General features: G+C 43.4%; 1 protein-coding gene across 1 annotated transcript; it reads right to left on the reverse strand.

Moving 5' to 3' along the window:
- Window positions 1–955: 955 nt before the first annotated feature.
- On the reverse strand, window positions 956–2,910 carry LOC6051826 (myb-like protein A; the record flags this gene model as incomplete). Its single annotated transcript, XM_038261077.1, is given in 4 exon segments — window positions 956–1,133; window positions 1,194–1,665; window positions 1,668–2,085; window positions 2,330–2,910. Coding segments are annotated over 3 exon segments (786 nt in total), but the record flags the coding sequence as incomplete, so codon positions are not given.
- Window positions 2,911–13,446: the final 10,536 nt, after the last annotated feature.

A 13,446-nucleotide genomic window follows, 5' to 3' on the forward strand; every position in this document is an offset into this window, starting at 1 on the left:
ATAACTAACCTTATTTTATTGTCTTTTTTCATAACAACAATCACCGGAGAAGCCCAGTCACTGGCCTCAATTGGAGTGATCACATTCTCTTTCTCCAACCTATCCAAATAAATTAAAACTTTCTCCCTTAAACGGTACGGAACGTCATAAGCTTTCTTAAATATTGGGACATCACTTTTTAAAACCAATTCCGCCTCAAATCCTTTGATTGGAGTGGAAAAATCCTTGACAAAAACCTGAGAAAAATCTCGTTTAATCTCCTCAATCCATTGATCACTACTTTGCACACTCACGCTGTTAACTTGTTCATCAATATTTGCATTATTTGAAAAGAATTGCCTCCATTGAGGAAAGAAAACATCCATCCAATTCCTGCCAAAAAGCGGAATGAATTTGAAATCAGAATTTAACACAAGCAACTTCAATTTATGCTCGAAACCATTAAGTTTAACCCAAACATCTGTTTCTCCCTCAATTTTGAGTTGATTACCATTAACCACCAAAAGTTGCTTATCACACCTGTTCAAAGGTTTGTCAAAAAGTTTAAAATACTGGACTTTTCCAATCACAGTCACAGTAGACCCACAATCAATCTCCATTTGGACAAAAACATTATCAATCATGACATTTATCAGACACGGTTCACTGATTTTATTAATGGACTCCACACACATGCATTGTAAACTACCTTGGTTCCACTCGGAGTAGCTTTCCGCATCCGAAGTCTCCTCATTCGGATCCTCCCTTGTGTTCATACGCCCCAATAGATCCGCCAGCTCCCTCTCAGCACTGGTTCCCGGTCGCGCCAATTCGACAAAATTCACAGCATCACGACGCAAATTCTTCCAGGTGAAGCACCTCTTTTTAATGTGCCCCAGTTTCCCACAATAATCGCAAACAGTCTCAGAATAATCAGGCTTAACCCTCTCAGTTTTTTTTTAAATAAATTGAATCTGTTGTTGTTGTTGTTATTGTAATTTGTGTTTCTTTGATTGTTATTACGGTTATCACCTTGAAATCTGACTGAACGTTGTGTGTTATGTGTATTTTGTGTGTTTTGTGCGCGCTGCTGATGATTGTTTTGACCCGATCTGTTGTTGTTGTATCTATTACTGTTTCTATTGAAGCCCGATCTGTAATTGTTGTTATGTGTGTTTGAATGTTGTCTATTGTTGTAGGGATGTGAACCTAACCTCTCGTGCACCGGTCTTCGAACTTGGTTGACCATTTCAGGTGGAGGGTAGTTAAATTGTCCAAAATTAGCACAAGAGTTTTGATTGTTAAGTGCACTCACGTTACGTTTTGCTATGTTCCAGGTTGTGATGAACTTGTCCATCTTGTCCAAAGTCAACCCCTCCTCCTTCAACAAATTCTCCTTCAAATTCCCATCAAGAAGACCCGCCAGAACTCTGTCCATTATGGCCACGTCCTTAAACGCACCAAAACCACAGAATTCCGCCTGCAACTTGACCGCCTGCACGAAATCCTCATTGGATTCATCAGGTTGCTGGTTTCGCTGACTAAAACGAAAGCGTTGGACTAAGTCCGGCTCCGTTTTGTCCAATTTTTGTTTCAATTTTAACACAATATCAGCATAAGAGGCTTTATCCAGCTCATCTTTGCTGTAGTGCAGTTTTAATTGAGAAAAAAAAACGGTCCGCAAATCGTCATGAAATGCGATTTTTGGCGATCAGCCGCAACTTGATTTGCGTGAAAGGTATAGGCCAATCGATCGGACCAGTCCGTAAATGACGTACCCTTTCTAAACATCTCAATAGAGGTAGCTAACCCGTTCGAACCCATGTCTTGATATCAAAAATCAGGTAAAAAAAATCAAATTTCAAATTTCCCAAAGAAAAAAAAAATAAAAAGAAAAACACAAATATTACTGCAAATCCAGGGATCACTTTAAAATAGCTTTTCACTCACCGATCTCCTTCCCGGCCTTTGCCAGCAAGCAAACTTAACCTCCTGCACAAACTCGTCGCGCGCACCGTGCACCAGCACAGGAAAACGTCGATCAGCGAAGCAAAAGTTTGTGCACCGGCTCAAACAGCTGAATTACACCGTGGCGATTTGGCCTCACTAAATTGAAGAAAAAAAAAAACTCTCTTAGTGAACCAATAAATAAAATGGCGAAACCCTTTGTTCAAACGAACAAAAGATTCACACACACTTACAGAAGCAACTCGGTTTTAGTCGATTAATAAGCTCACATGAATTTTTCCTCGCAAACTCCTCAGTGATACTTGCTAAGGAATTATTTTTTTTAATTGAAATTATTTTTGGCAAAATCACTTGATCACATCACCCAATTACCCTAGCTTACCAGAGCTGCTTTCTCCCGGTCCAAGAACAAATCGCCAGGCCACCGCCGCCAACGAACGCTCCCCTTTGTCCCAAAAATGCCGCTGGAACTGCCGATGCTCCAAACCACCGCAAAAAGCAGAACCTTCACCGCACCGAATCAGCAAAAATCCACCGGAATCCGCCGCGCAAAATCGTGCCACTTGCCGCCCGAACCACGAAATTCGCCGTGCTGCGTCCGTTCCGGTGCGAATCTCCGGCCAACAGGTACCGCACTTCCAGGCACACCGACAGAATCCTCGGTTTTTTGCTGCTGCTCACTCGGCGTCGGTTTGTAGAAAACAAAATGGTGCCGCCGCTACTCGCACACAATAGCCAGCAAATTTCTTCCCCGATGCGTGCACACCCGAACAGGACGATCGTTTCAATCCCGCAAATGAAAAATTGATAAAAAAAAACTGTCCGATTAAACACACCACCGAAAGAAAAAAAATCGCTCGCGTAGTTCTTCACTCCTTCGTCGCCAATTAAAACAACCGGGATTTAGTAATGAGGGTTGTGTTGTGATGAGGTTTGCAGAGCAGAAAGTACTCGATGTTGTCCGTTTGGAGTTCAGCGGTAAAAGAGGCCGAACAGAGCGCAAGCTCGTTTATTTAAGGTCAGATAGAGAACACGCGTTACATGTATTAGTGCTGTCATTTGACGGCACTCAAACGAGGGGTACTCATCACACTCAAACCCCGATGTTTTGACACCAACCATTGTCAAACGAACGGGGTCACTTTTTAGTTTGACACCCCTTTACACGGAGTTCACACAAACTACCAAACGTTTGTTTTGATAGTGTGCGTGAGCGCCGTGTAAAATGTGACAGTTCGTCACTTTTTAGTTTGACTTTGACCAACCAACGGGGTACAAACTAAAAAAGTGTCAAACGAAAAAGTGACCAACCACCGGGGGTTGAGTGTACTAAATTGTAACGCAAAATGTCAAACGTAAAGCGTAACGTTCTGAAACGACTCCGATGTCAGATTGAATAAATCTTTCCCTTTTATCATCTGGAACTCAAACTGTGCACACCTTTTCTTAATATCCGGACTTCTTCGTATTAATTGGCGACGAGGAAAAAATTGTTTTCTCAGTTTTCCTCGGTGGAAATCGGTGTAGGCAAGCGCATCGGTTGGAGTAAAATTTGAGTGAAGTTTTACTTTGGTCACTAGGGAAATCGGTGATAACTGAACTCCAGATAGGTGACCGGCTGGTGATTTTTGTCGCTGCGGGTGAGCGGGGAACGAGCCACGTGTTGCAGTACCTGGAAGTGCTGATTTTTTGAGGTTAAGTTGCAGCTGTACGGGTGAGTCACTTCAAACCTATAATATTGATTTTGAGCTAGACTAATTGGTCCTTTGTGTTTTTTTTAATTAAAAAAAAAAAACAATTGATTAAAGTTGTTGAAAATGAGCCAAGGAGGAATGGTTTCATCCACCGAGCCGTTCCGCAAGGGTTCTTCGTTTTCGGACTGGATTTGCCGTCTGAAATATACATTCGACGGTAATGACGTGACAGATTCTAAAAAACAAAAAGCTCACTTTATGAATTTATGCGGTCCTTATCTATTTACTCAACTTAAAACGATCTATAATGAGAAGGATTTGGCAAATGCCACCTTCAACGATATTGAAGCCAAACTTAAACTGAAACTAGATAGGGTGGAACCTGACCTTGTTCAAAGATTCCGGTTGAGTCTGCGTAATCAGCAGCCTGACGAAACGGCAGAAGAATTTGTACAGGCCCTCAAACTGCAGGCGGATTTCTGTGGTTTCGGTGCCTTTCGTGATGTGGCCATCCAAGACCGCATTTTGGCGGGCTTAAGGAATGATCGGTTGAAGGAAATGTTGTTGAAGGAGGAAGGATTAACGTTAGATAAAATGGATAAACTAATTACGACGTGGAATATAGCCAGGGATAACGTGCATGCATTGAACAATAACGACAACAACTTCAATTCTTGTAATCTTCCTGTCGGGTTTATCGATCAATATTCTCCACAACAACGTAATTTTCGTTCTTTTGGGCAAGTGAACAACTTTCGTAGACCGGTGCATGAGAGATTAGGCTTTCGTCCGTACATGAGGCAAAACTCACAAACACAAAATAACAATAATTCAATTCAATTCAATTCGGTTTTATTGGTGAAAAATCAAGATACAATGAGTTATTTTGAAGTGCATAACAGAGTTTTGGAGTTCCTTACAGCTGTGTATTGCATCATAATCCATTTAGGAACAATTATTTCTTTAACTAAGGCACTAGCAAGAGTAAGAAAAAACTATAAAAAAAAAACTTACAGAAATTGCAAAGGAAAGGGGATAGAGGAAGAGAAAGCTTATATCTAGATCACAGGTAATTTATCCTTTGTAGATGTGTTTGATCATCAGTTCCCCAAGGGCCAGGAATTGTTCTGCCTTGTTCCGGCAGCTCCGAAACCGCGTCATCATCTCCCCGCGAGAGCAAAGAACTCCGGCAGGGTGAAGAGATCTTCCCGGTGACTTCTTGCTGGGCCGTACTGCCGCTACCGGCAGCGACCACGCTGGCGAACGAACGCCCCCAACCAGGAGGGAACGCTGAGTTTTCCGCTGGAACCGTACGCTGTCCAGCTGCAGGAACGGCTGCGCTCGTACTTCGCTGAGGAGGGTGGGACGCTTTCTTCTTCCTCTTTTCCTGCTCCTCGAGGTAGACCTTGCGCGCGACGCATCCGCGGTAATTGCCGGTATGGTTACCGTCACAGTTTGCACACTTTACGCGTAGCTTAGTTTGTTCTGCCTTGTCCCCCAAGTCCGCCTTACGTGGCAGTGCGCACGCCTCCGAGAGGTGTGACTCACCGCACTTCACGCAGCGGGGCCGGAGGTTGCAGTTCCGCGAGCCGTGGCCGAATTTCTGGCAACGGTGGCATTGCGCTACGTCCGTCGGGTTCTTGGTGTAAAACCGCCAGTTTACCCAAAAACCGTCCAACGTCTTAGTCCGCCGCAGATCTTGGAGCTTGACGGTGCCGCGGTCGAAGTACAACAGGTACAGTGTGTGCACACCCGTGACTGTTGTCTTTCGCGAGAGTACTTTTATCTCCCGCGGTTTTATTCCGGCGTCCGAAAGGTAACCCTTCAGATCGGAGATCGGACGGTCTTGATAACCCTGCAAGACGACCTTAACAGGGGGCTTCTCGGGGTTGAATGTGTAGAAGTTGAAGTTGCTATGCTTCAATTCTTCAAACACCAGGTCGAAATTCTTTTTGGTCTGTGTGATCACTTGCACTGCCGACTTACCGATTTTCAGACAATATCCGAGGCCTTCCAGCAACTCGTCAACATCGTCCGCTAACGTGTCCAAAACAAAAATTGGAGGTGGTCTACGTTCCACTGGAGAGTTGTTCTTTTTTGACGTCGGCACTTTTTTCCGTGCACGACCATCATCGTCGTCGTCGTCGTCGGTAGTGCTGTGTGTTGTTGTTATTTTCTTCGTCGTCGCTCAGCATCTGGAACTCGTTTCTGATGGGGATGTTGGCGGATGTTGATGTGCCACTGGTCGTGGCACCGGAAGTACCGGAACGGGTTCGCACTGGTGATCTTGGGACATATCCGGGATGTAGTAACTTTTTGTCGATGCCTTCAGCGTTCACGCTCCCCTGCGCGATGGCGGCCGACACGGCGTTGGTTTGTTTACCTTTTTGCACACGGCCGGTAGACGAACTTCGCGGGTTTTTCGAGGCCGCACTCGAACTGCCACGGCCACGGCCGGCCTTTGGCATGCTGGAGAAGCAAACTCGCGGGTGACCACAATCAATTACGGCGAAAAAAATCGAAAAAACGATGGAGCACTGAGCACTAGCTGCATGCTCTCGTGCGTACACGGAGGGAGCTGAAAAAAAAAAAAATAATAACAATAATAATAATAACTACAGACGTGATGCGAACAATTTTTATCAGCGTAATCAAAATCATCGTTATTCTGGCAGATACACACAATACAATAATCGCAATGACAATCAAAATAACAACAACAACAGAAACAATCAACAACCGAATCGTTACAATAACAAAAATTTTAGAAATAATGAATCAAACAATAGATATGGGCAAAGTTCTCAGCCAGAGTTAGAGGAGGAATCTGTGGTAGTGTGTGAATATTGCGGGGTTCCTGGCCATGTGAAACGCAAGTGTTTTACTCTCAAGAATTTGAAGCGTGATGTGGTCAAATTTGTAGATCTAGCAAAACCTGGAACCAGTTCAGAGAAGCAGCTCACGGACATGATGGGTCGATTGACAACAGCCGGCGACATGGCTGGAAGTGACAGCGACGATAGTTACTCCGAATGGAACTCAGGTGAATTGCAGTGTATGTGTGTGGAGTCCATTAATAAGATTAGTGAGCCATGTTTGATGAATGTCAAACTTGATGATATTTTGATGTCGATGGAAGTAGATTGTGGTTCTACGGTTACTGTGATAGGCAAGAGCCAATATTTTACTCTTTTTGACAAACCTTTGAAACAATGTGATAAGCAACTTTTGGTGGTGAACGAAAACAAGCTGAAAATTTAGGGAGAAACAGATGGGTTAGTTGACCTTAATGGTTCTAGACATGTTTTGAAGCTTCTTATTTTGAATTCAAACTTTAAATTTATTCCACTTTTTGGCAGGAACTGGATGGATATTTTCTTCTCTCAATGGAGGCAATTTTTTTCTAGCAATTTGATTTTGTTGATGAACAAGTCAATAGTTTAACTACACCAAAACGTGAAGAATTGATTGAGGAAATTAAAAATTATTATGGTGAGGTTTTCGTTAAGGATTTTTCTACTCCTATTAAAGGTTTTGAAGCTGAATTGGTTTTGAGGAGTGATGTGCCCATTTTTAAAAAAGCTTATGACGTACCCTACAGGTTAAGGGAGAAAGTTTTAACTTATTTAGATCGCTTGGAGAAACAAAATGTGATTACTCCGGTAAAGTCGAGTGACTGGGCGTCTCCTGTAATTGTTGTAATGAAAAAAGATAATCAGATTAGATTGGTTATTGACTGCAGGGTCTCAATCAACAAGGTGTTGGTCCCAAATTCCTATCCTTTGCCGGTTGCATGTGATTTATTTGCTAAATTGGCAAATTGCAAGGTTTTTTGTTGTTTGGATTTGGAGGGAAGCAAGTTGAGTATCTTGCTTTATCGGAGAGGTCCAGAAAATTTATGGTTATTAATACTATTAAAGGTTTGTTTACATATAATCGTTTACCACAGGGGGCTTCTCCTAGTGCGTCAATTTTTCAATTTGTCATGGACCAGATATTGGGTGGCATTGAAAATGTTTTCTGTTATTTGGATGATGTGTTAATAGCAGGAGAGAATGTTGATGATTGTCGTCAGAAGCTGTTAATTGTTTTAGAAAGACTTGTGAAGGCAAACATTAAAGTAAATTTGGAAAAGTGCAAATTGTTTGTGCCTGAATTAAATTATTTGGGACATATTATTGGGGAGAAAGGTTTGATGACCAGCCCTGACAAAATTTCAACTATACAAAAAGCTAAAGTGCCTACAAATGTACATGAACTCAAGTCTTATTTGGGATTGATTAATTATTATAACAGATTTGTGCCTAATTTGTCTTCCAAGTTGTATCATCTCTACAATTTGTTGAGGAAAAATGTTAAATTTGTCTGGAGTCATGATTGTGACACGGCATTTCAAAAAAGTAAACAATCTTTAATTGAAGCCAATATTTTGGAGTTTTATGATCCCCATAAAGAAATTGTTGTGGTGTCTGACGCCTCGGGCTATGGTCTGGGAGGAGTAATTGCTCATGTGATTGACGAGGTTGAAAAACCAATTAGTTTTACCTCTTTTAGTTTAGATGACGCACAACAATAAGTATCCAATTCTGCATTTGGAAGCTTTGGCATTAGTTTGTACTATTAAGAAATTTCATAAATATTTATTTGGACAAGAGTTTATTGCTTACACTGATCACAAACCCTTGCTGGGGATTTTCGGCAAGGAGGGCAAAAACTCAATAGACTTCAACGCTATATTTTGGAACTGTCCATTTACAAGTTTGAGCTCAGATACAGGCCTTCTGCGAAAATGGGAAATGCGGATTTTTGTTCGCGATTTCCATTGGAGCAGGCGGTGCCTGCTGAGTTAGATCAAGATTTTGTTCGGAGCATAAATTTCAGTAACACATTGCCAATAGATTATGTTATGGTTGCGAAGGTGACAAAGGACGACGTTTATTTACAACAAATTATTAACTATCTGCGTGATGGTTGGCCGCTTAAGTTTGACAAACGCTTAATGGACGTTTTTGCAAATCAGAAAGATTTGGAAGTAGTTGAAGGGTGTGTTTTGTACCAGGACAGGGTGGTAATACCACGTTTAATGCAAAGCGGGATTTTGACACTTTTGCATACCAATCACGCAGGGATAGTGAAAATGAAACAGTTAGCACGAAAACATGTCTATTGGTTTCAGTTGCAAAGTAACCGCCGACCTTACAAGTTGCATTCTGTTGGGACAACTGGAACAGTGCCCTGGAAACACTGCCAGTGCATCTCTGCTGGGCTCATCGATGACAACTATTGTTGTCATGCGATAGATGTCAACATGCATGACCCACGATTTTTAGTCTGTTGTCATCGTCTTTGTTATTGTAATTAATTCTTCGTTATTCGTTCGTCTTGTGGAGATGGGAGTTCTCTCCCAGTTTTAATAAATAGTTTATTTCTGTTTATGGCGTGTTTTAATGTGACCATCCGGTCACTTCTACATCCGCGGGACGCGTCGTAACATTGGCGACGAGGATTCGTCCGCATTTTGCACCAGTGAGCAACAAAAAGTCCGGGCAAAATCACGTTTCCCACGCGGGGAAGGAAAGAGCGATGGAGGAGTCGGCCATCGCGTTCGTCGAGGATGACCAGCAAGATCCGCCTGTCAAAACGGCGCAGCAGCAGCTGCCGACGAACATCATTCCGCAGCTCCTCCACCAATTTCCCCTGCTCCAGCTCGTGACCTGCCAGCTCCCCATCGTCCTCGAGCAACGGCGTCAACAACAATCGCACAAGTGCGGCCCTTTTAAGCGGTTCCAGCAGCAACCGGTGAGTCCGCAGCGATGCCAGCAGCCGTGCGAGGAGCACCAAGTGGTACGAGCAGGGTCCTCCACCGAAGGTCCCGCCGGCGCGGTCGACCGTTCCGCTTGCAGTTCAACCCGCGGAGACTGCACGGAAACAAGGGTGAAGCAGGACGTTCAGCCGGAACACATCATCCCGGCGCAGCATCCAACAAGTCCGATGGCGTTCATCAACACTCTCGCCGTCGACGGTAAGGTTGGGTGTGCTGACGTCATTAAGCGGCTCTGTAAAGGACATGTGCAACATGCATCTCACGTGTCAAAGGCACCCGATGACTTCACAAGAGTGCATCATAGCACCATCATCAATCCGGCACATCAAGGCAAGCCGGGTCAGTGCACTTCAACCGTCCCTGAGATTTGCATAAAAAAATCGAAAGAGGAGGAAAGAAGGCACTGAAAACAAATGCTGCAGTTCGTGATCGGACTCTTTGCATGCAACAACAACAACATCCGCATCCGATCCACTCATCATCAACTCGAAGTCGAACTTCATTGAATCAACTTGCGGTCCCTCAGCCGAGGCGCGACCGTGGGTGAAGTTCTAGGCCGCGGCACGGCCAACCAACAGCAGGTGTCGCTGAAATATCTGCTCGTCGCCCGAAGATCAACGACATTTCCATCACAAGCTCCGATGACGTCACGTGCAGCACAGCCGAGTTGCGCTCTTCAAGGCCGTCATTGTCGCTGCGTCGCTTCTGGTCCAGCCGTAATCCGGATCTGCATCAACGTCATCTGGTAGCAGCAACCACATCTCCAAGCAACCCTGGGATGCAGCAGTACTGACGTTCTTCGATCTCCGAGGATCGCTCCAGTGACTCAACCGCAACAACACTTAAAGGGGGAGATGTTGGGACAACTGGAACAGTGCCCTGGCAACACTGCCAGTGCATCTCTGCTGGGCTCATCGATGACAACTATTGTTGTCATGCGATAGATGTCAACATGCATGACCCACGATTTTTAGTCTGTTGTCATCGTCTTTGTTATTGTAATTAATTCTTCGTTATTCGTTCGTCTTGTGGAGATGGGAGTTCTCTCCCAGTTTTAATAAATAGTTTATTTCTGTTTATGGCGTGTTTTAATGTGACCATCCGGTCACTTCTACATCCGCGGGACGCGTCGTAACACATTCTCAACGCCAGTCCGCAGTTTGTTTGCGCGTCGCCGCTTTTTTTAAAATGTGCACCGTAGACAAAAACAGTGTGGTTCTGGATTTTTGTCAACTCCAAAACCAACCAAGCCCAAAGCTTGTAAAAAAATTTCTCGCAGACCTTAAAGTAAACCAAGAAAACTTGCGAGCATTGCAATTATGCAATAGAAGAAAAATAGCCGTGTTGCAGTTCGCCGACTCAGCAATGGCCTCGTCCATCATCGACAAACCTCTGGTATATCAGGGTTGCAAAATCCCGATTTACCTGGACAACAACGCTACGGAAGTTCGTGTGCTTGACCTACCTCTAGGCATAAGCAATGATGACGTAGTCAAAGTGATGAGTAAATACGGCAAAGTTTTGACCATCACCAACGACCGCTGGATTAACTTCTTCCCAGGGATCCCAAATGGAGTTCGGACCCTGCGGATGTTGCTGAAACCGCCAACGCCGAAATCAATCACTGTAAACAATGCTGCTGCAACAGTGACGATTATAGCAAAAAATCGCTTTGCAAACTCAAAGCAAAGAACAAAAAATGTGCGGATTCAACTAAAAGGTGAACCAAAAAAGCAGTACACAACCCATTGAACCCGAACCAAGCAGCAGCAGCAGTAAAAGCAACCACAGTAAACCAGAACAAAATGCAATGGAAACAAGTGAAATTGACGACGAAGCCAACGATGGATTCGAGACCGTGCTTTCTAAGCACAGCCGCCGCCGTAAGCGCTTACAGGCATATTTAGACGCGGAAGACGAACTAACAAAAAAACGAAGAGAGATGGCTGCAGAAGAAACAGATGAAGAAGATGAAGATGTCATAAAAGCAAAATATTATAAGAAAAAGTGCTGTGAGATAACTTCTAAATCCCTGGAAGAAGAGAACGAAGATAAAATTGAAGAACTTGATAATTCACTCTTTAAATATTCCGCTAAATATTTGAAACATAGACAGAAATCGTTAGAAAAAAGGCACGGTAATAATTATTGAAGTGATTTTAAACTCTGTAATCTTTCCTCTTTCACTATCCACCTTGAAGAGATGAATGCACAATGATGTAAAGTCTCTATAATAATAATAATAAAAAAAAATGTCTATTGGTTTGGTATAAACAAAGATATTGAAAGTTTTGTCTCAACTTGTGAAGTATGCGCTAGCATGGCAGTGGTGGCAAAACCAAAAATTTTGTCTCAATGGACTCCAACAACAAGACCATTTAGTAGGATACATATTGATTTTTTCCATTTTTCTCATAGCAATTTTCTTTTGATTGTGGATTCAAACACAAAGTGGTTAGAGATTGAGTGGATGAAGAAAGGTACGGATTGTGCCAAAGTATTGCAGAAATTGGTTGCATATTTTGCAAAATTTGGGTTACCAGATGTTTTGGTATCGGACGGCGGTCCTCCATTTAATTCTCATGCATTTGTTTCATTTCTTGAAAAACAGGGCATTAAGGTGTTGAAAAGTCCACCATATAATCCATCTAGTAATGGCCAAGCTGAAAGGCTGGTGAGAACTGCAAAGGATGTTTTAAAGAAGTTTTTACTAGAACCTGCAATGGCTGAGATTGATTTGGAGAACCAGATTAGTTTGTTTTTGATGAATTTTAGGAACAATGTAGTTTCTAGTACCGGGCAACTTCCTGCAAAAAGGTGTTCAATTATAAACCTAAAACTTTGCTTGATTTACTTAATCCTAAAAACAATTATAAACAGCATCTTCTCAAGCACCAATCCTCACCTGATGAAACCCTAGATGATTGTCTTAGGGATGTGGAAGTTTCTAATGACTTTCTAAAAGATCTGATTCCAGGGGATGTTGTATGGTACAAAAACCATAACGCGCATATCCCAAACAAATGGATTAGAGCACATTTTCTAAAACAATTTTCCAAAAACTTATTCCAGGTGTCGGTTGGAAGCGCTCAGGTGATGGCCCACAGGATGCAGCTTAAACCCCATCACGAGCGTCAGGAGCGCCCGAATGTGCACCTGTTTCCGGTGGTGCGCGGCGAATGCGAGGGCGAGGAGGAAGCAGTTTGTACGACTGCAGCAGATATTAGTTCGGAAGAAGATTTTCGAGGATTTCCGGTGATGGCTGGAGGAAAAAGAAGAAAAAGAAGTGCCCTTACGGCAGAATTGCCTGAAGAGTATCCACGAAGATCAAAAAGGCTCAGAAAGCCGAATCATGATTTGAATTATCAATATAATGAGTGAATTCAGAAGACTAAGTGGAGTGGCAACTCACCAACCGGGACCCTACGTTGTGTTTTCTGCGTGAGGATCAGATGGGAGCAACGGGGGCGGAAGCAGGTGGTCCAGCAGTAGCAGCAGCAGGTGCAAGCGCAGCAGCAGGTACAGGCAGCAGCAGGTGCGGGAGCAGCAGCGGTCCGGCGGTAGCAGGTGCAGCAGGAGCAGAGCAGCGGCGGTACGGTAAGTAAATTTAACACGCGCGTAGGTAAGTAAAATCGCACTTTATTTCTCCAGAAATTAACTAATTTTAATTTTCTTTATTTTCAGCACTTCTGTCTTCAAAAGAGGTTGGATTTGGAATGACGTCGAAAGTGACGAGACAAATTTGGGTGGCTTGCCTCTGACAGCGCAGCGGTGCCAGAATTATGGGGCGAAAATAATAATGCCGGTCGGCACCAGCTATATTGTGGTGTCGACGGTGCTAACTGCAAAGTACAAAGAACTTTTTAAGAAAGACTGGCTGACACAACATCGTCCGCCGCCTTGAATGACTAATTCAAAAAAAATGTAAACAAAGCAAAATAAGATTCTAACTAGAGGGGAAGTTGAGCAGATGCACTTCGT

Source organism: Culex quinquefasciatus, chromosome 3 (genome assembly GCF_015732765.1).
Source record: "Culex quinquefasciatus strain JHB chromosome 3, VPISU_Cqui_1.0_pri_paternal, whole genome shotgun sequence".
NCBI classification, from domain to species: Eukaryota; Metazoa; Arthropoda; class Insecta; order Diptera; family Culicidae; genus Culex; species Culex quinquefasciatus.